At 41.2% G+C, this 23,333-nt stretch overlaps 1 protein-coding gene across 2 annotated transcripts; it reads right to left on the bottom strand.

The window, feature by feature from the left end:
* Nucleotides 1–410: 410 nt before the first annotated feature.
* Nucleotides 411–11,338, bottom strand: RPE (ribulose-5-phosphate-3-epimerase). Of its 2 annotated transcripts, XM_042449370.1 has the most exons (7): nucleotides 11,122–11,238; nucleotides 7,415–7,582; nucleotides 5,995–6,074; nucleotides 3,759–3,898; nucleotides 1,969–2,103; nucleotides 1,673–1,759; nucleotides 411–1,300 (listed from the first exon to the last, which is right to left on the bottom strand). In XM_042449370.1, exons 4-7 carry the CDS (start codon nucleotides 3,894–3,896, stop codon nucleotides 1,178–1,180), a joined length of 483 nt encoding a protein of 160 aa, XP_042305304.1. In that variant the 5' UTR covers nucleotides 3,897–3,898; nucleotides 5,995–6,074; nucleotides 7,415–7,582; nucleotides 11,122–11,238; the 3' UTR covers nucleotides 411–1,177. The 2 variants fall into 2 exon arrangements, with proteins under 2 accessions (XP_042305304.1, XP_042305295.1); XM_042449361.1 differs by lacking the exon at nucleotides 7,415–7,582 and having other exon boundaries at nucleotides 11,122–11,338.
* Nucleotides 11,339–23,333: the final 11,995 nt, after the last annotated feature.

Here is a 23,333-nt window from a genome sequence, read left to right as displayed (position 1 = left end):
GCATGTAATCTCGTGTGGTAGGAGGCAACCGATGCCTAAAGGAAAACTTGTGAAGGGAGTCAGTAAGAAAGCAGATCAATCAAATACTTAATTTTTCATTTAAAATATAGCCATTTCTACCATACTGTCTCAGGAGCAGGGTGATCAGATATCATAACCGCAAAGGAGGGCAAGGCACCACAAAATATAGGGCATTCAAGAAAAATGTAGGACATTACCAAATAAAGGCGAAAAGCGCTAATATAAATATACACTTCTTAGTCATACTCAAGGTGGAGCACATTTTCATGTTTCTCCTGGACAGAAACTGAAATGTAGGACATGCCTTAGAAAAGGAGGATGTTCAGTCACCTTGCTCAGGAGGACTTTAGCTTTAATGAAAGAAAGTAGGGTCAAACATGCAAGTTTCATTTTATGGCAGAACTTTTATTTTCATTATCACGGTAGCAATTCTGTTAAGATGGAAATTAACATAATATTTACCCATCTTGAGGAGGAAGAGGCCCATTTTCCATTCATAAGGCACTCTAGATACATCAGCAGAAGACGAGAAAGTAGTAAAATTTCTCAAGTTACTTGCATTATAAAAATTGTTTCACTTAGGCAATAATGTAATGTGTTTTTCCATAAAGCACCTGGCATTTAACAGCAAGCAGTATGAACCTTAAGGAGCAAATAAACATTGCTGTTAAAGGCGGGGCCATTTAAAAAAAAAACTGTATTTTTCTTATTTTTTCTGATTTTGCTATTTCCATAATTATATTTTCAAGTAGACTTCATATCTCTTTCTCCTCTTAATTCTTCTTTCTGTAGCCTCACATTCTTGGACTTTACCCAAAACTCATTATCAGCCATTCTGAAGACTTTTCTGATCTTGTTTATTTCCAAGCATTTGAAATTAAGGAATGTACAAATTTAGGTTGAATGCAGAACCAAATACATTTGTTTTCCATGGTAACCACATATAATCTTCAAGCAAGAAGTGTCCAAAGTTGCTGTCTCAAGCCAAGTGATTGTACTAGATGAACATACCTACAAACTGGCAAGACAATCTTAACACGTTTTCTGTTCCCTTCATGGCAAGAGAGGAATGAATCTTCATTGCTGCTCTCTTGCTGATTCCATGATGGTTATCACACATGTATGTATATGCACCACTTTGAGTAGTAATCTGATTTCACCGGTCAAGAGAACGCTTTTGAGCAGCTTCGCAACACACGTTCCTCAGCAGGTTAATCACAGCTCGGGGGTCATCACTCTTCATTATCGCGCTCCCAGACACAATCATATTTGCCCCTGCCTAAGAAAGAGAATGATGTTTCTTAGTGCATGAGAGAGACTGTTGTATGGTTGTGTTGAAAATGAGATATACTGTGACATAGTCACAGCAGGGTCCCAGATCAGTTTTGACTGTGCTTTTGGCCATTACCAACAAATGAACAGACTCTATCAAAACTACATGTTTCTATAAACAGCATGAAACTAGTATTTAAAGCAGCAATTCAAAATGACCTGAGAAGAGGGCATTTATCAAGATTTAGACATTAGATTTCTTCTTCATACAATAAGCAATTAAATTCAGAACAGTCAGACAGAACTAGGTAGTTTCTGAAATTAGAAGATAGAAAATTATAGTTCCAAATCTTAATACAGACTTCTTTTTTAATCTTACCTCTGCACATTTATGAATGGTGTCTGGCCCTACACCACCATCCACTTCAATATCCAAGGAAGGAAACTGTGTTCTCAACCAGTGAACCTAGTTATCAGCCCAGAAAGAACAAATTATCAATGCATAGTGTACAGAATATACTAATCATCTTTAATCTGTTTTCCTTCTATGTTTGCAAGACCAGAATATCCATGTTTAATATGACAGCATTACACAATGAAACACTAAAAACCATTCCCACTATCTTACTCCTCCTACACAAATTATGTACCTCAAATAAGAAATGTCAAATCTACCTTTGGCATCATATCTTCCATGAATTTCTGTCCACCAAATCCAGGCTCCACTGTCATAACTAAAGCCATATCTATCTGATTGGCCCATGGTGCTAGGCATTCTACTGTCGTTCCTGGCTTGATAGCCAAACCAACCTATGGAAAAGAACAGAATATTTTAAAATACTACATTTTTAAAAACTGAATTGGCACTTACATCAACAAAGGAAATGAGACAGGAACTTTATTGCAGGAAATACAGCTAAGTCAAGGTTTATCCCACAACAGAGAAAAGGTGTACAGATGTGACAGATTGGCTTTCTGCTACTGAGCTTGGATCCACTATTTGATTTGGATGCTATAATTAATACTGATCCAGTGGGTGTAACTTTGATCACTGTTTCTCCAGTAATAACAGTACTTTTCAATTTGTACAACCTGAAGATGTAGGTGGAATTCTTGGGAGTGGTGAGAGTCACTACTTGTGTGTTAGATTATTGCCCTTCCTGGATTATTAAAAAAAACCCCAGACATGGACTGGCTCAATGGTTAGGAGTGGCTAAGGCCTCACTAAAAAAAGGCAAGTTCCAGCATGTCATAAAAAGCAGTTATAAAATCATTCCTGAAAAAGCCCTCCCTGGATCTCACCAGACTGGATAATTATCAGCCAGTGTCCACCATTTCATTTTTGGGCAAGGCTTTAGAATGCATGCTGGCCTCCCAACTCCAAGAGTTTCTGGCAGAGGCGAATTATGTATATCCATTTCAATCTGATTTCAGGCCCGGTTATGGGACAGTGTCTTTTAACAAGCTTTAAACTTTTGATAGTCTAATTACATTTTTAACGTCTATGTGTTGTTAATTGGTAGCTATGTTTTTTAAACTGTAAGATTCAAGATAAAAATACCAGTAGTGGTGATCAGCTCTTTCAAAAGAAAAAGTACATGTTAATCTTACATTTCTATTAAATAGTATCCTCTATATCAGAACTGGGCAACTGTGTAGAGGCCAACTCCTCCAGGCACAAAAGATGCAACATCACGGCACATCTATTTCCCATTTCAATTGATTCCAGGTTTTTATAAAGGGGGGGGGGGGGGAAACTGTCTCATTTGTGCATGGTAGAAGATAATTTGGGAACCAAGAGTTGCCTGCAAATGTTAACTGGTGGTGTCTGGGAGGTTTTGGGAGCATATCAAAGATGCCCTGGGGAGCCAAAAGTGGAGGTGGGAGGCATACAGTCAGTGGGCCACACTTACTCTGAGAACACCCAGTGTTTTTGCTGAAATCACTCACAGATTAGTGCCCAAATTGACTAGTATGACCATAAAATCGTCACAAATTTTGCATCTTATCCAGTTGTATTCTTGGATGACTCATAAAGACATTTTAAGGGAAAATGCACTTGCTTCCCCCTGCTCCAGCTTATTCTGCATGCTACTGTGTCTCATGGGAGGGCAAGAGCAGTTGAATCCCTTTCAGATGAGGAATTGAGGGTCCTTCATTCTTCTGCTAACGTGGATTCTGTCTGTGGTCTCATTATCACCTTCTGGCCAACTAGGCATCCATCTTGTGATGGCGGTGTAAGCCAGACAGAGCTAACATCAGTCACTCCATTTAAGCATTCTTATGTGCTGGAATCTCAGAATATACTATGAGATAATGAGCAGGTTTTACAGGCTTATATTATATGCACTTATATACAATAGGCTCTTGTTATCTGTTGGAGCTTGGTTCAACATTTTGGTTGCATTTAAGAAGCATGAGTCTGACAGTAATATTCCAAATTTTCTAAACTTTCCCACACTCACCTTCATCCCGTTTTCTCTTATGTCTTTAATGAGCGCCCCTGGATTGTTCGTAGCTTCTATGTGAAAGGTGTATTGATTTCCACCTGCTACAGCCATGGGTTTCACCCACTGTTCTGGCTTAGCAACCATCATATGCATATCTAGAAAGAACAAAAGAGATCAAGAAAAAGGATGTTTTCACTATTCGATGCATAGAAATATTTATGCTCCTGGAATATAGGAAATGCTGGTGTATGTAAACAGATGAACAAGACCTTGTCTCTCCATGCCAAAAACTTAAACGTTTTGTTTAAAAAACTAATAACAAAGTACAAATATTTCTCTGTCTAGGATCCTTCATTTTAATAAAGGATTTATCATCCTTGTGTGTAACACCACACTAAGAAACAAGAAGGTAAGGGCAAAAAAAAAAGTAATTCTAAACACATTTATTACAAAACTTAAATTCAAAGATTAAACCAATAGATGAACATCACAAAGATCTCATTAGCTGGAAGTAACAAAATACAAGGATTCAAATAGAACAACTGCACGTTATCGTCAGCAGTTGCATGCTATTACACCAGTATTTAACACATCATACTGTCAGCCCTCCTTATAGGCAGGCTTGCCTTCCACGGCTTTGAGTTTATGCAGAAGGCAAGCCCCGGCAGAAATAATGAGGCGCGTCCCATTATTTTCTGTGGGGCTTGAGTATATGCTCTTTTCTCCATACGCGGGGTGGGTGGATCTGCAACAGATCCTCCGCGTATGGGGAGGGCAGGCTTTATATAGGTTGAATATCCTATCCAAAATGCTTGGGGCCAGAAGTGTTTTGGATTTTTGAATACTTGCACATATATAATGAGATATCCTGGAGATGGGACTCATATCTAAAAACAAAATTCATTTGTTTCTTATACACCTCATACACATAGCCAGAAGGTAATTTTATATACAGTCGCCCCTCTGTTTTCGCGGACTTGGAATCCATGTCCCTCACCAGTTTGCAGGTGGCAAACGGAGAGGGACAATATGGGGTGCTCCCGGGTTCATGCCACCATTCAAGCCAATGGGGCTTCAATATTAGTGATTTTTCATTTTCATAGGAGGGGGTCCCCCACGAAAACAGAGGGGAAATTGTACAATATTTTTAATAAGTTTGTGCATGAAACCAAGTTTGTGTACACTGAACTAACAGAAAGCAAAGGTGTCACTATCTCAGCCCCCCATGTGGATGATTTTGGATTTCTGGATAAGGGATACACAACTTGTACAGTTATTATGAACAGTTTCACAGACAGCTGAACTTTGATTCAGTACTACTCATTTTTAACTTACCACATATACTTGACTGTAAGCCGACCTCACGTATAGGTTGAGGGTAGGTTTTGGGGCCAAAATTATGTATTTTGATATGACTTGTGGATAAGTCAAGAGCAAAACTTAGGGGTATGTAACAAAGGATGAGGCAAAGGAAAACAGTGCCAGAAAACATACAAAATTCCAGCAGGCATAACTGTGCTCATACTAATGGCTTCATGGATGAGAGAATATAAAAGGAGTGTGAGTGCTTGCAGAACAGATGACACCCTTGCCTTTCACCAGGGGATGGTTCCTTTTTTATATAAGAATTAAAGTACCTTGACCCATGAATAAGCAGACTCAGTTCTCAGAGTCAATTTTTGACTAAAATTTCTAGACTTATACATGAGAATATACAAGATGTTTTATACCAAAATAGCTAGTTAATCCACTATACGTTAAGGGCTTGTACAAATGAGCTGTAATTATAAACTCTGCAGAGGCACAAAGATACAAAGGAATCCTGCAGTACCCTTGCGACTAAGAGAAAAAGAAATTATTAGCATAGGCTTTTCTGGACTCCAGTCCACTTTATCTGCACAGCTGACTGTTGCTTGATTCTTATTATTGAGGTATTCTAAAGTGTGTGGCCATCAGTAGTGGGCACATAGGAATGGACGAGATATTAAAATTAGAAAAATATGTAACTCATAAGAGACAATTTAGTTGAGGAGCTGTAGTACATGGTATAGTTCTAAAAAATACCTTAAAGCATTTTGGGATTATATTTGTCACAGAATTTATCCAATGCCAACAGCACATCCTGGTTGTTAACAACAGTGCTCAAGCAAGAAGGGGACAGAACAAAGTCCGTGACTTCTAGCACTACTTCAAAAGAATTGGTTTGTACCCATAACAAAATAGACCTTTTAATCAATTGCCAATTGCTTACCAAAGAAGGGCTGCTGACCCAGCTGCTTCCGAAGGCTCTCTACAACAGGATGGCCAAAAGTGATGTTTGGAACAAAATGCCTATGCAGTCGAGGGGAAAATATTGAAATAGTACAGTTTTTAATATATTCATGAAAAAATATGATTTTATACTGTTGCAGGGTGCTGTACAATTTCTGAATACTACTTTGTTGTGTATTTCTTTTATCATGCTGTAAAGAAATCGTAAAGCCTTAAAGTTCATTATTAAAAATTAGTAAAATGTCTCAGATTATAAAAAGAGAAAAAGACCAGTGTACTGCAGTGTAGTGCGTCCACAGATACAGGTGCTCATAATATTCTAGAACAACAACAAGTACTATTGGTTTCATCCTAAGTTTAAGTTAATCTAAGTAAGTTCAATGAAAGAAAATAATGTCCCCATGTCCTCTAAAATGTGTTCTGAACAATGTAGGATGGGGAATGCAAATGATAGAGGGAGGGGATTTTCCAAAACCAGTCTTCCAAAGCCACTCCACCAGAAGACGGATTGGGAGCATGGCAGCTGCACACCACAACCCCGATCTGCTGCAGTGCTGGCGGAAAAAGGAGCAGTTTTCAACTGCTCCTTTTTTTGGCCACAGAAAAGCCGCCTTTAGTGACTCTTCTGCAGCCTCAAAGCGGCTTCCTGGCATGTTGGGGATGTGTGGGATGTGATTGCCATGCCACTAAGGTACCTGGAACCTGACCCATGCTCAGAAGCTGCCCAGACGGTGGCACAAAGGGGTGGTCTGTTTCACCCCTTAATTCCTAAAAGAAAAGTTAGCCTGAAGAATTTTACTGATAGTTCTCTGTTTTCTCTTTTCAGCAGCCTGTGACGTTACATAGCATGTTATGTAAGAGAATAATTCTATTACAGTCTAACCTTGCCTTATGTGGGAGATCTGTTCCGGACCCCCCCGCCACCACGTAAGGCGAATTCCGCCTATGCTTGAGCCCCATTCACTTGAGCCCCATTCACTCGTGTGCACGGCCACGGGCCCCATTCAGTCAAATGCGATGCGCTGCCCCTTGCGCCCCGCATGGCTTGAACACATAAGCTCAAAGCCGCATATAGTCTGTCTGCATATAATGTGGTTGCACTGTACTGCAGTTCTACACACCATTAGGCTGCTTTGAACTGAATTAACTTCAGTGGAATTTATACAGGATTGCAACATGCAGCTTCAACATATGTTTGTTGTTGTTAACTGCCCTTGAGTTGATCTGGACCCATGGTGACCCTGTGGATGAGACATCTCCAAGACTCCCTCTCCTCCCCTGCTCTGCTTAGTTCCTATAAAACCGTGACCTTAACATAAATACAGTACATCTAAACTTTTCACTCAACATGTGACAGAAGAACAAGACTGTAGCCCTATGCTCTCTGCTAATCTGCTCACCCTCCAGCTGGTGAGGATAGAGCTCTCTATAACAGCATTATCCAGAGCCTTCTCCAAGCTTCAGATCATTTCACCACCCATTTTCATGTAGAGCATTTTCCACTGAATGCCTAGTCAGGGATAAGGCTGCAGAACTCAGAGGACCAATCCCACTGAACTGTCCATTGGCTAAATACACAGAAAAGAAACGGGAGAACAGAAGTTTCACTTTGCAGAGTTTCATACTTTGTTTCTGATATAAATATGTTCTGGATCACTATGTACAGTACATATATAGGACTACTGTGGTTTCATTGCAGACACTGCCTTCTATTGAAACGGGTCCCACCCAATAGTACTTGGGCAAGATTTTGCTGCTGTTATAGTGCATACCTTATTAATAATTAACACAAGTACTTTAGAGAGGTACAAGTTGAGTCTCCGTTATCCGAAATGCTTGGGACCAGAAGTGTTTAAATTTTGGAGTTTTTCAGGTTTTGCAATATTTGCATATACGTGGAGATGAGACCCAAGTCTAAACATGAAATTCGTTTCTGCTTCATAAACACCTATACACATGGTCTGAATATAATGTTATACACAGTATTTTTTAATACCGTAACTTGTGCATGAGACAAAGTTTGTATACACTGGACCATCAGAAAGCAAAGGTGTCATTTTCTCAGCCACCTGTGAAGAAAATGGAAAGTGCCACCAAGCATCTAAGCTCTAACAGACAAATGTCAGTGAGGCCTACTGACGCCAAAGTTAAGTACATGACGCTTTACTTGAAAGGACAGAACAAATACTACTGACGGTGAAGCTGATGCTTTGATACCTATGTCAGAGATCAACTTCAACCCTGAGTCAAAAGTCCAAAACACAGTGTAGAAATAATCCAGTTTGAGACTGCTTTAACTGCCCTGGATTTATGCTAGGGAATTCTGGGAACTGTAGTTTTGTAAGACATTTAGCCTTCTCTATGAGAGACCTCTGGCGCCACAATAAACTACACTGAACACTGAGCCAGGGCAGTTAAAGCAGTCTCAAACTGGATTACTTCCACAATGTGTTTTGGACCAAAGCGAAGAGGCAAGTATGGTGGCGTAACACATTTGGATCAGCATGTTCACATCAAATTTGGCAAAATGAAAAGGCTGGTTTTTTTTTAAGATGACAGCAATCTTGCAACGTCTTAAAAATCTGGTATTACTGTATTTTAGTACCTTGTCCTGCTGTTTGCACTTTAATATACACATAGGTAAGGCTGCTTGAAGGCACATACACACATACATTTGACAGGTCACTAATCAAGTATGTTTACAATAGAGCTGGATTTCCAGTACATCCAGCCCATGTATGCCTTGCCCAAAATAGATGTTTGTTTTTTTATGGTGATCATGTGCTAATGGTAGGATTATGATCCAAGACTGTTCAATCTTGTTGGTGCTACTGAATAGGCAGGACTACTACACTCACTGGGTGTGTCCCCCTCATCCAAGCATACTTTGGACATGACGCTCACAAGGGCTGTATCTGCACTGCAAAATTAATGCAGTTTGATGCTATTTTTAACTGATTGGTCACATCTGGTGGCAAGTAGGTTAGGCTAGGTTAGGGTGGAATGATTTATCTGCAGTCTAATTTGTTGTATGCCCTAAAGGCTACAATTGACATTAGAGGCCCATGGGGCAAGATGGCATAGTTGAAGCTACAGCTGCACTGCAAAGTGCGCAGAGTAGGTCTAAGCTGCACTGCAGAAATAATCCATCTTGAGGCCGCTTTAACTGCCATGGCTCCTTGCTATGGAATCCTGGGATGTGTATTTTGTTGTGGCACTAGAGCTCTCTGACAGAGAAGGCTAACCCTCTCACAAAACTATAAATCCCAAATAAAGTAATATAAATATAAATAAATAAATAAATAAAAATACGGCCACAAAAACAATCTGGAGGCCTCATTTTGGCCCCAGGGTCATGTTTTGCCCACTCCTGGTTTAGACAAATATATGTCTGTGCAATGCTGTGTGCCTTCAAGAAAGTCTGCATAGCTGACCCTGCGTAGATTGCAAAATCAGACAAAATCTATTATCTTTTAGGATATTTATATGTTGTTGTTGCTGTGTGTCTTCATGTCATTTCCATCTTATGTCAACTCTATCCTGGTTTCCTTCTTGGCACAATTTGTTCAGAGGGAGGTTTGCCATTGCCTTCCCCTGAGGCTGAGAGCATGTCACTTGCCCAAAGTCATCCAGTGGATTTCATGGCTGAGCTGGAAACTGAACCCTGGTCTCCTGAGTCATAGTGTTAAGGAGTTTATTACACAGGGGGCAAAGCTCCCAAATCCCGCGACTAAACGGGGATTAAATCCAGGAATATCCCACAAAAGCAGGATTGTTTTCAGATGACATCCCCGATGTTGCCATTATCCTGGACTTAACCTGTGATTAAAGTGGCCACAAGACACCTCTTTTTACTTGCTATTGCTGAAACTGAATGCCTTGGTTTCATGGCCAAGCAAGGAATCAAACCCTGACTGCCAGAGCTGTTGTCCAACACTCAAATTACAACACTATACACACAGTTCACCCTCTTTATCCACAGACTGTTTTATCCACGGAATCAAGCATCCGAGGCTTGAAAATATTCCCCTCAAAGTATAAATTCCAAATAGCAAACCATGATTTTGCCATTTTATATAAGGGACACAATTTTGCTGTGTCATTATATTTAATGGGATTTGAGCATCCACGGATTTTGTTATCCACGGGGGGGATGGATGGATAGATAGATAGATATAGATAGAGGGTGGTATACAGGGTGGTAGAAAGCCAGCATGGCGTAGTGGTGTGAATGTTGGACTATGTGGTTTGGGTGTTCAGTTTATCATAATCCAACGACACCTCAACCACACAGTCCAACATTCACACCACTGCTCCATGCTGGCTTTCTAGGGGCCAGGGATTGAATCTTGGCTCAGCCATATAAACCCACTGGGAGACCATAGGTGAGTCACACCCTCTCAGCCTGTCACACTCTCTCAGCCTCAATAACACTCTCTCAGCCTCCATATTTTCAGCTTGTCACAGACTCTCAGCTTCAGTCACAGACTCTAAGCCTCCATCACATACTTTCAGCTTGTCACATACTCAGCCTCAGTCACACCCACTCAGCTTGCCACACTCTCTCAACCCAAGCCACACAGTCCAACATTCACACCACCACGCCATGCTCTCAGCCTGTCACACTCTCTCAGCCTCAATCACTCTCTCAGCCTGTCACACACACTCACACACGCAGCTTGTCACACTCTCTCAGCCTCAGTCACACACTCTCAGCCTCAATCACACACTGACAGCCTCAGTCACACTCTCTCAGCCTCAGTCACACACTGACAGCCTCAGTCACACACTCAGCCTCAATCACACACTGACAGCCTCAGTGACAGACTCTCAGCCTCAATCAGACTCTCAGCCTCAGTCACAGACTCTGAGCCTCAGTGACAGCCTCAGTCACAGACTCTCAGCCTCAATCACACTCAGCCACAATCATTCTCTCTCTCTCTCTCAGCCTATCACTCTCTCAGCCTCAGGGGAAGGCAATGGCAAACCCCCTCTGAACCAACCTTGCCAAGAGAGAGAATCCCAGGATAGGGTCCCTATAAGTTGCACACAACACACAAGACCCCCAGGAGAGCCATCCCTCCATCCAGGGAGGGAGCAGCCTCACCCGTCCATGACGTCCAGGTGGAGGTAGTCGGCCCCGCAGTCCACCATGCGGCTGCACTCCGAGCCCAGCGCCGCCAGGTCGCTGTTCAGGATGGACGGCCCGATCCGGCACCCAGACGCCATGGCCCCCCCAAAGCCAGGGAGAAGGGGTTGCTAAGCAGCAGGGGGACCCCCTCGCGCGCTCTACCGGAAGCTGCCCGGGAGGAAGAGGAGCAGAGCATGACGGGAAACGTAGTCCTCAAAACCGGAAGGGGCGGGGCTTAGAGGAATTGAATGACACATCATGTTACCTTTAGGAGGAGGGGAAGGTTCTGGTCTGGTGACAAGGGTCTATCCATTTTGGGGGGTTAGCTTTCTCCCTTGAAGTTGTAGTCTGACACCCAAATTACAACACCACACTGGATGTGTGTGTGTGTGTGTGTGTATATATATATATATATATATGGATGTGGAGGGTGCTGGTGGAATTGGTGCCAGTGGCACCAGAGCTTGTTAGGGAAGAAAGCAATACTAGGATCAGCTCTTGCTGCTCCAGAGGCTATGATATGGAGCAATGGATTCAAGCTATAGGAAAAGAGATCCCAACTAAACATTGGGAAGAGCTGATGGACTGCCTTGGAGAGTGGTGGAGTCTCCTTCTTTGGAGGTTTTTATACAGAGGCTGGATGGTCTTCTGTCTGGAGTTTGTTTGATTGAGAGTTCCTGCATGGTAGGAGGTTGGACTGAGTGGCCTTTGTGGTTTTTTCCAACTCTATGATTCTGTTATCCAAAGAAGTAACAGATCCTCCTAGTTTCATATGATCCCCCCCACAAGGATGACATTCAAACTACCTTCACGTTGGAGATCTTCTTCTGTTCTATAGAACAGGTCAGGTCTTGGGCACATTGTTGTGCCATCGTTACACAAAAACATGGAACATGCTGCTCACCATACATGCCTCTTTACTTTGGTCCAAATCACACTGCAGAAGTAATCCAGTTTTGAGACTGCTTTAACTGGCTCAGTGCTATTAAGGAATCCTCAATCCTGGGAATTGTAGTTTATTGTGGAGGCTAAATGCCTCACAAATACTACAGCTCCCAACATTCCCTAGCACTGAGCCAAGGCAGTTAAAGCAGTCTCAAACTGGGTTGTTTCTGCAGAGTGTTTTGGACCCAGGTGTCCTAATATCCACAAAGGAGGCCCAGGTGCTGGAAAATGGAGGGTGTTCAAGAAAAATGGAAGACATGACCAAAGAAAAGCTCAGGACATTCCCAGCAATATAAATTCATGCTTCGTAGTCCTGCTCAAAATGGAGGATATTTGGGAATTCCTCCTGGAATGGACAGGAAGACTGAAATGGAGGACAGGTCCAGGGAAAGGAGGACGTGCCTGGTCACCCTGATTCAGGAACCACATCCAGGATCTTGCAACACACACACTGAGGGGGGGGGGGGAACTAGGAGCATGAGCTTTCCTAGACTTGGGTCCCTAGACTTTCCACTTCACCAAATCAACTTTAAAAAATCGAGTCCAAGGAAATGCTGCATACTTGAGGATGAAATTCACCAATTGTATATATAGATACACACACACACAAAACCACATCCCATGCAAAAGGATCTTGCACCACCTTAGAGACTCATTGAAAGAAAGAAACTGAGAGCATGAGCTTACTTGAGTCCTTGGACTTTCCAGTTCACCAAATTGATTTTAACAAATTAACAGACTAGTTCCAAGGAAATACTGCATATCCAAATATGAAATTCACCTGCTGTACACAATAAACATCCTATACAGTGGACCCTTGTTATATGCTGGAGTTTGGTTCTAAGATCCCCCGTGTATAACAAAATCAGTGTATGCTCAAGTCCCACCCATTAAATATAATGACATAGCAAAATGGTGTCCCTTATAAATAATGGAAAATCCAGGTTTGATATTTGAAATTTATACTTTTTTGGAACATTTCAAACCGTGTATGCTTGAATCCGTGTATAAAAAATCAGTGTATAAGGGCTAACACCTTTGAGACTAACTGACATAAGCTGGTATCATAAGCTTTCCTAGATTTAAGCCTATGTCCTCAGAAACATCTTCTCCTTGTGCTTAGACTATTTCCTTGTGAAGTTGCAAATGAACCTGTTGCAAATATTCAAAGAGTTAATTGGAAAATTCCACTATTAATGCATGGGCAATCAAGGAAATTCAGTATACTTGATGATGAAATTCACCAGCTGTACACAGAAAACATCTCATGCCAAGGGATCTTGTTGCACCTTTGAGACTATCTGAAAGAAATAAGCTGGCAGCATGAGTTTTTGTAGACTTGAGCCTACTTTGTGCATCTGAGGAAGTAGGCTCAAGGCTAAGAGTTTATCACATGGAGAAAATGGAGAGTTTAAACAGGCATTTTATGGGGACAGTCACGCGATTGCGGTGAAGATTTTCACATGACATTGCGATTAGGGAGGACTTATCCTGGGAAGAACCATGTTATCAACGTCTTTCAGTTAGTCTCAAAAGGTGCCACAAATCCCTTTGCAACCTGGTATTCCAGACTAACACAGCCATGTCTGTGAATTTGACACCCAGGAGAAGGCTGGAAGCTAAGACTGAGCAGTAAAAGGCAGCAACCAAGAGGGGTTCCTGATTCTCTTCTGGACTTTACTTAAGGACTGCAGGGATCCAATATTTACAGGTTGCACAAAAAGTCAAGGGTGCTCCTGCTGCATGCAATATCATTTGGCATTTTTGCTCTGCAAGTAGGACTGACACACTGGAGCCAGCCACCCTTGGAGGAAAACAACAGCAGTTCTTATAATCTTAATAATTTAATTCTAATTACAATCTTATTTTAAAAGACTAGGGAAAAAATTAAAAATGGGATCAAACCAAATCAATAACAGATCCTCCTGATTTCATATGACTTTTTCAAAGAATGACATTCAAACTACCTTCACATTAGAGATTTTCTGCTCTATAGACTAAACCACAGCCATCGTGCGTTTGGCACATTGTGGTGCCATCATTACATAAAACCGTGGAGTTGAGCCACTGGTCCTTTTGGATCCTTGTTTTTTTATACATCAGATACACCTGAACCACACTAAAATCATGTCTCCCATCATTAGCCACATGATGAATCACAACAATCATGGAACCCATACACTCATGTGCCACCAGAGCGCAAAAACATGGATCCAAGTCATGGATCCTCACAGATCCATATAATTTTAATATGGATTCCACCAGAAACACAAATCATTCAAGTCATGTATCTCACCCCTAGTAACATGCTGAGCCTTAAAAATCACAGATCCCTTATATGGATGTGCTACCAGGGTGCAAAACTGTGCCTTCAAGTTGTTTCCAAATTATGGCAACCCCATGACAAACCTGTAACAGGGGTTTCTTGGCAAGATTTATTCAAGGGGACTTTGTTCCTTTCTCTGTTTGAAGCTGAGAGAATGTGACTTGCCCAGGGTTTCCATGGTTCAGCAAGGATTGGGACCCTGGTCTCCAGAGTGTAGTCCAGTGGTTCCCAAACTTTGCCCTTTCACAGGGTGTCCAGATGTCCTAACCACAAAGGAAGACAAGGCACCACAAAACGTAGGACATTCAATAAAAGTGTAGGACATTATACTGTACAATAAAAAACTAAAAACACAGATATACATATAAATTTATGCTCCTTAGTTAGGCTCTAAATGGAAGACATTTTGGAATGCCTGGGCAGAAGGCTGAAGTGAAAGGCATGTCCTGGAAAAGGAGGACGTGTCTGGTCACCCTGGCCCTCCAGATTTTTGGACTTCAGCTCCCAGAATTCCTGACCAATCTGTCCAAAGTCCGAAACACCTGGAAGACCAAAGTTTGGGAATCACTAGTCTAGTCACTCAAATCAATATGCCACTATATATGTGGGGAAGGAGATACCAAACCCACTCCTCTCCCATGGGTGAGAGGGCTCCTATGTTATTTTTAACAAGTGTTTATCTTGAGACTTGAGTTAGGATGCCCACTTTTTGTGGCTACTTTTTCTTTTTGGTTAGGCCTACTGCTATCCAATTGAGAACCAGCATGGCTCAGTGGTTTAACTGTTGAGACTCAGGCTTCATCTGCACTGTTGAAATAATCCAGGCTGATGCCACTTTAACTGCTGTGGCTCTATGCTATGGAATTCTGGGAATTGTAGCTTTGGGACACATTTAGCCTTCTCTGTCAGAGAGCTCTGGACCACAACCCCCCCCCCCCTACAAACCCCATAGCACTCAGCCATGGTAGTTAAAGTGGTATCAAATTGGATTATTTATGCAGTTTGCATGCAGACTATGACTCTGGAGATCAGGATACAAATCCCTGGTCAGTTATGGAAACCCCTTGGGTGACCTTGGGCAAGTCACACTCTCTCAGCCTCAAAGGAAGGCAAAGAAGACAAATATTGCCCTCTGAACAAATATTGCCCAGAAAACCCCAGGATTGGTTCACTTCAGGATAGTCATAAGAAAGCCACAGAACAACACAACTGCTATCCAATTTCAGTCTTTATTATTATTGTTATTATTACTATGATTCTATTTTAAAACTGAACATCTATGAAATGGGGGAGGGGCAGAAGCCTCCTGCTTGCCCTCTCCATTTCTTTTCTCTGTGACAGATGGGAACTACACATCCCACAAGGCAAAGCGGCAAGAGAGGGCGGGGCGAGTTGGGAAGAATGGCTGCTATTGGGCAACGCCTCTCCGGAGCCCTTTTAATGCATCTAAAATGGCGGTTCCTAGAGCGGGGAGCGACTGATTAGCTGTCAGTCCCTCCGTCACATCGCCTCATGTGGCAGGAGCGTCCTGATTGGACAGCTGGAAATACTGTCAGCCAATCATTCGACGCCCTTTTCACTTCTCCCCTCCTTCCTCTTATTTAGCAGTGGCGCAGCTTGCTTTAGTCTCAGACCAGTTTGGGAGAGGAGGGAGGGTTGTGGGAGTGTTGGTTTCTCCTCCAGAGATTATTGAATTATTATTATTATTAAATTATTTTTGTAGGGGGGAAGTTAGAATATGAGTTCCCCACCATCCTCAATGTTTATTATTATTATTATTAGGTTATTTTTTAGGGAGGGATTTGGAATATGAATTCTCCACCATTATACTCCCAGCTCTTAGATCAGGGGACTAGGTGTCCTCCTTTTACAGGACATGCCCTCCAAGCTGGCCAGAATGTTTTTACTGTATTGCTTTTAATGTACTTGTAATTCATGTATTTTATAATGCTGTACACCGCCCTGGTTATAGAAGGGCAGTATATAAATAAAATTATTATTATTATTATGTCCAAGAGGCATCCCAAATTGTCCTCCATTTTGAGCAGGGCTGAGAAGCAGGGAATTGACCTTTATGAGAGCATTTTTAGCTTTTTATTTTATTTATTTCAATGCCCTCCGTTTTTTGAGGCGCTGTGTCCTCCTTTGCAGTTAGGAAATCTGGTGGACACACTCTGCCTTTGAGCTATTTCAGGTTTTGGGATGTAGGAAAAACAAAACTAGAACTGCAAAACTCTCTCATCTTAATGTACCTTTTTTATTTTTGGCAAGATGTTGAGGGGATAGGACCCATTATAGAACCAAAAAAGCTGGTCTCTACTTTTGGCCAAGATTGTTTTCTTATCTAGAGACTTGCTGTGTGCAACCATAGCACAAAGGAAAAAGTGTGAGAACAAACACACACGCTATTTATTAAAATCATATTCAAGTTACAGTCGACCCTGATTATACACAGATTTTGTATACACAGATTCAGGCATCCATGGTTTGAAAATGTTCCAAAAAAGTATAAATTTCAAGCATCAGACCTTCATTATCCATTTTTTATTAGGGACACCATTTTGCTATGTCATTATATTTAATGGGTCATGAGCATCCACGGATTCTGTTATCCACGGGGGATCTTGGAACCAAACCCCAGCGTATAACAAGGGTCCATTGTACATTATTTCCATCCTTATCATTTACACATTTATCTTTCATACAATAATCAAATCAAACTTTACATTTTTTTCTTACTTCTAAGATTTATAATATACTCTTGTTGGTTCTTTTTGCCTTCCTGCTTTCCCCATTCATAACTAAAGTGTTGTTTTCAAAATTGGGTCCTAAGACCTAGATCCCTTTTTTCCATTTTATTTCACATTTTTATAAATTAAACACATCTTTTTCATGTTTCATAATATATAAAATAAGTAAATGACCTTAAGTTGTTTATTCAGTGAACCCCCTTTATTTTCCCTTCAATATGGACATTTTTGTAATTCTTTTTCTCTTTTTTCTAAAAGATGAATATGTATATCTTTATCTACAGCGTTATATAAATAAATAAATAATAAGTATATATAATTCCTCATCAACTGTAGTTTTAGCTTCAACCCTTAGGTTCTTTGTTTTTTTTCCTAGGTTATCTAATATTTTTGGCTCCATTTCTCCATATATTTTTGTTCGTTTAATATTGCGGTCACTCTGTCCATTTCTCTCATTTCATAAACTTTACATTTCCATTCCTCTTATCTTTGGAGTGTTCCACTTTCCCAGTTTTTAGCCATTAGTAATCTTGCTGCCGTTATTAAATATAACACAATTCTCCAGTGCTTGTTTTTATTTACTTTCCCCAAACATAAGGTTGTATTGGGAAGGTAAAGTTCTGGATCTCTAAATCATAATTTAATTTTAACATTTCTCTTATATTTTTATGTATAGTAATCCAAAATTTGATCTTGCGACAGTTCCACCGCATGTGTATAAAAGGAACCTCTCTGCCTTCTTTACATATCCAACATTTACCGTTTTTAATCTATATATTTTATATATTCTACATGGTGTTAAGTACCAACAATTGGCCATCTTATAGTAGTTATCTTTTAGGGTTTTGAGCAACTGTAAATGTTTGTTTTTTTCTAGTAGATTTCCATTTATCTAATTCTATGTTAATTCTCTAATTCTAGTTCTGTTGCCCATTTTATCATACTTTTATCTCAGTTTCTTTTCAGGTCACATTTGAGTAAAATCTTATCTTTTTGCTTTCAGGTGGCCAAATGGCTTTTAATAATTTCATTTCCTTCTTTGGTAAATCTTATTGTTTTGGAGTCTTCTTTAAATTTCTCTTTTAATTGCAAATAGCTTACTTAGCCAATAGATGGACTTATTTTGCTTCTCCAGATCTTCTTTGGTTTTTATCTCAGATTTGTTCCCATCTATTTCTTGAAATAAATCTTTATATGTCAATCCAGTTTTGTTTTGGTTCTACTCATCCTAAAAAACCCAGCATGGTACTTTAATATAAAATGTTTGTTTAATTTCTAACCAATATTTAAGTAATGATCTTATTACATGGTTTATAAAATCTTTATTTATGCTTTTCATTCCAAAGTATGCATCTCAGCCAAATCTGACGTTATACTTATCCAAATTTAATGTTAATGTCTTCTTTAATTTGATCCAGTCTTGGGACCAAAGCAAAGCTGAAGAGGGTAGAGCTTTAAATCTGATAGGGCCATCCCTCCTCTTTCTTTAGTACAGTCAGCCCTTCTTATACACAGAGTCAAGCATCCATGGTTTGAAAATGTAAAGTATAAAGTACATATTCTGCCAATAAGTATAGTAGACTGAAAACTATAGATCCCAAATGGAATACAGATTGCAAAAATGTCTAATATTCAAGTTGCATGTGTTGACATCATGTTTTTTTTATCTGCACACCCTCAAAAATTATTTTTCTACCCATAAAAGAAACGTTTTTGTTTTTGTATAACTTTCTGTATAACACTTTCCGAAGTACAATGCAATGATATTGAGTCAGTTATTTACCAGCCAACTCTTCAATAAGAGTAACTGCACCGAGGTTATAGATGGAGCGCCATCAGTGCAAATGGCCACTAGGTTTTCATACTTTATGCATAACCTTTCAGTTACACATGTGTTCATTTGGTGAGCAATTTATCTTCCAATAGTTTGACCTCAGATGGGGTACAAACCAGCCAGTTCCTCAGTTACTTTGAAGTTGTCATTAACACCTTGAATGAAAATCAAAAGTTGTGCAGTATCAGTCAAATCAGTGCTCTCATCCATTGCTAAAGAATAATAGCTGGATTTAGTTGCCTTCTGATGTAACTGATCAGTAAGATTGCTGGATATATCAGTGACTCTTCGTTGCACAGTCATATGGGACAAACTTTATTGTCAAATCCTTTTTTCCCCCAGGACATAACCTAGAAACTGCAATTTGTAAAAACTTTATGAATTCTCCTTCAGAAAAAAACTTGGTGACCAACTCATTAAATAACGAAACCAGACACAAAGAACTGGGTTATAAAATGGTCAACTTTATTAAAATTCAACCTTGTGTAGGAACAGCTGGCGGATGGTCTGCTCCAAGACCAATTCCCCAGCTTCCAAAAAGGGCGAAAACACCTGAGCCCCAAGGGCGCAATCCATAATTTGGGTTGCCCCTGGCCGGCCCTCATCCGAAAGGCCAACCCAAGACTTCCCCACTTAACTCTCAAGACTGAAGTGGGGTTGAATCTCAAGCCCTTCCCAAGGCAAATCTCTTTCCCTTTGTGTTTAGCCTCAAGACGTAAACCTCCGTTCCAGAGACCCACCTTCACCCTTTAGGAGGGTGCCGAGGTGCTCACCCAACCGACTATCACACCCCGCCCTATGCCACAGATAATGGGCAAGTATAACTTAGCCCCTATCCCCCACAAGGCTTGCCAAGCAGGCCGCCACCCCAGCTTGCAGGTCTCCCAAGAAATATCTGGTTCCCTGCCTCGGAAAGGTGAATGCCATCAGCTTGGGCATTGCTCGGGCCTCAGCAACACGATATCGTCATGTGCCGAATAAAAACCCAGTCCTCCGTTCAGCGCCTTGCGAATTTTGTTCTTGACCCATCTGCGGGCCCTATTAAGGATGTGTGGCTCACAACCACATCTCCAAACTTGGCGTGGCAACATTGCCAACCATATTAGCTTAATGAATGAATGAAATTTTATTTCTAGACCGCTATTCTTTGCAGATCACGGCGGTTTACAGAAAGCACCATCAAAAGGCCATCTCTCTCGAATGAGACGCATGTCGCGTATGGCCTAAAGAACCAGGGCTTTGCCTTTCGCAAAACCCAAATCATTGCTGCCCAAATGTATAACCAGAACATGAGGGGGCAGACACTGGCCTTCGCCAAACAACAGCTGCAGGAGCCCGTGCCAACGCAGGCCACGTTTACCTCTCCTCTCAACGATGGCCTTATCTGACAGCCACAGCTGGCTTCCGAAATGGCTCCTCCTGGCTTGGCGGGCCGCCCAGAACACCATGCTGTGTCCACAGATCAACACACGCATTCTCATCAGGAGCAGTGTTGCCAATTTCGCGACTTTCACGCAAAAACGGGGACTTTTCGTGTGATTTTCGCGCCTGGCTCTTTTTCAGTGCCTTTTCGGCAACTTTGGCCCATTTCAGCTCCAGCCTGCTGCAGAGCAACCAACCCTCTGGAGTGTAACAGTTTTCAGCCAAGAGGGCTGGAGAAAAAACTCTCTCTCTCTCTCTCTAATGACTCCCTCTGAGAGCCAGGACGGAACAAGCCCAACCAACCCCAACTGTTTGGAGGAATAGTTCAGCCAATCAGAGAGAGGACAGTGATTGCCCCCCCCCCGTGCATTCTCAGGCTCCAGGGGCAAAGCACAGTGGCTGCAGTGAGGCAGGGAGTGAGGGATCTTGGCTGGCTTCCCAATTGCCTTGGATTTCCAAGTAAGACATAAGTTTTAAGGCACACAAAGGCAATACTTGATCATGGTATCATGGCTTGATGTTGTGGACTTCTGTGTCTGCCTTAGAGTGACATTTGGATTTCTGAATTCCTGAGCTTGGGCAGAGTGCCCCAAGCCTACCTCTCAGGGTCGTTGTTGTACTGTGAGGTGGACCATTTGGGTTGTGTGATGTGAATGTGATGTCCCTGAGTGTGTTAGTGATTAAATCTGCCTCTGAGCATGGGCAGAGCACCTGGTAAGTTGGCATCCCTGCCCTGTCTTCCCAGAATTTTGTTTTGTGGCTCTCTTTTCATTCCCTTTTCCATTGCCATCCATACTGCAGAAATAATCCAATTTGTCACTGCTTCTAACTGCAAGGCTCCCTGCGATGATGGGATTCTGGGCACAACAAACCACCAAGCCCAGAATTTCATGCATGGAGCCCTGGCTGCCGGTAAAAGCAGTGTCTCAACATGTCACAACAAACTACAATTCCCAGGATTCCCTGGTTGAACAAGGGAATTGCCTGCATGCTTCCAGATCACAGCCCCAGAGAATGAGTCTACAGGATATCAGTGTTGGCAATTTAAGTCCACTTCTTCAGCTGCATTTGGATTTAATGATAATAATGGTGATGATGATAGAGAGATCTTGCAGCACCTTGGAGTCTCACTGAAAGAAAAGTTGGCAGCATGAGCTTTCCTAGACTTAAGCGTATTTCCTCAGATGCATGGGAATTTTGAGTGTCTTTGGAAGACATGCCCAATGCCGCTGCAGCGGATGCCGCACCTATGCGGAAAGAGTGGCTGGCAAACTTGACTCCCTGAAGTCGTAACAGACCAAAATTGAAATTTGGTGAGAGGAGAGCCATCTGAATGGCAGAATAAAGGACCAGGTGAAGGATCCCTAATGTAAACACTTTATGAATTCTCCTTCAGAAAAAGACTTCCCAGCAGCAGCGATTTCCTTGGAAATCTGAAAGCTAACCCTAGTAGCTGCTTCATTTTCTGAGTTTACTTTCTCAAAAAACCTGTTGTTGTCCACTGAGATTTTCCAACAATTTGGATGCTTTAATTTTTTCCCCTTAGTGTCCAGTTTGCTCAAGTCAGGATGTTTTGTTTCAAAATGGTGACAAAGATTATATTCTTTTGGAACGGCTATCACTTCTCAGAATATAAGGCATAATATTTTTGTCTCTTGTACAAGTGAACAAGTATTTAGTTGTCCATTCTGGATTAAATACCCGGTGTTCTTGATCAATCTTCTGTTTCCTTTTAACCCCCCTTTTTAATCTTCCACAACAAGTCTAGTTCTGCATTTAGACTTGATAACCAATAAGCTGGAAAACCCTGTTTCACAAACATAAGTTGATGGAAATGTAAGTAGTTATTTTTCAGTACAGTGTAGCTTCTGGCACTGGAATGGGGATACTCACCCTAAAAGTGCGATGATACATGTAACAAACCTTATTGTATGTTTTATAAAAAATGTTTTAATATAGATAAAGTGCTTTTTCACCTTTCTGGCTCGTTGGTCTGAATTTGGGTGTTATTCCCGACTTTTGCTGCTTCACTAATGAATTCTTTGAAGACCAACAAAGTTCAGTTACTTTCAACAAAGCATGCCCTAGAAGATCGTAAACTGTCATTAAATTTACAGATTCAGATTGTAAGGATTTTGAGGCGATATTTATTTCCCCCAATATTTTTACACTGGACAGTCAAAAGCCCGAAGGATTCTTTTTCCTGAGGTCCTCAGCCTCACTCTTTTCATTGGATTTTTTGCTTGTCAAAATTATTTTAATGAGTGCTTTCATAACATGAAAAAAACTCTCCTTTAAAGCGTAAACGGCTTTGTACCTCCCCGCCCAACATGTGGGATTTTAAATCTTTTAACGTTACCTTAGCCTTAGAAGCAGTCTGATTCTCTCTACAATCTGAGAAGACTTTAAGCTCTTGCCACCGAACAATGATGTGACCAAAAAAAGTTATAAACATTTTGTACCGTCTCAAAGAATTGTGCTGTTTCTCGATTGGATGATTTTAGACTGCATCTTTAAGAACCAGATCAAATTATGGCTGGCACAGTGAATGAAATAGGCATGGGATGCTAGTTCTTGAATTCTCTTGTACTCCACTATACACCCCACTCATAATTGACGCACCATCGTATCCTTGTCCTCTGCATTTTGTTATATCAAGGCCTTTTTCTGAAACGGATTTTATAATGAGGTGCTCCGGCCTCAAAGCGATTTGGTCAGTGACACCTCTGAAAGAGGTAAATGTTTCGCATATGTTCAACTCACAGGGTTTTCCGCTTTGATCATTTTCAATTTTCACATAGCGAAAGACTTTACTCGTGTTACTGATTTACTTTACTCATGTCTTGAGTTGTGTTGATAATGATGGGGGGAGAAAAGTGCGCTCTATAGTTCAATAATATTTAATTTATAT

This window comes from Sceloporus undulatus, chromosome 1 (genome assembly GCF_019175285.1).
Source record: "Sceloporus undulatus isolate JIND9_A2432 ecotype Alabama chromosome 1, SceUnd_v1.1, whole genome shotgun sequence".
Lineage (NCBI taxonomy): Eukaryota > Metazoa > Chordata > Lepidosauria > Squamata > Phrynosomatidae > Sceloporus > Sceloporus undulatus.
Note: the sequence above shows the minus strand (reverse complement) of the source record. Positions and strands in the feature narration are given on the sequence as shown.

Excerpts from the sequence above, each read along its gene's own strand:
- RPE (XM_042449361.1), bottom strand. The coding sequence starts at position 11,243 with ATGGCGTCTGGGTGCCGGATCGGGCCGTCCATCCTGAACAGCGACCTG. Across the intron at positions 3,899-5,994 it reads GGGTCAGCAGCCCTTCTTTG|ATATGCATATGATGGTTGCT; the intron begins GTAAGCAATTGG and ends TGTTCTTTCTAG. Across the intron at positions 1,301-1,672 it reads CCATTCATAAATGTGCAGAG|GCAGGGGCAAATATGATTGT; the intron begins GTAAGATTAAAA and ends TCTCTTTCTTAG.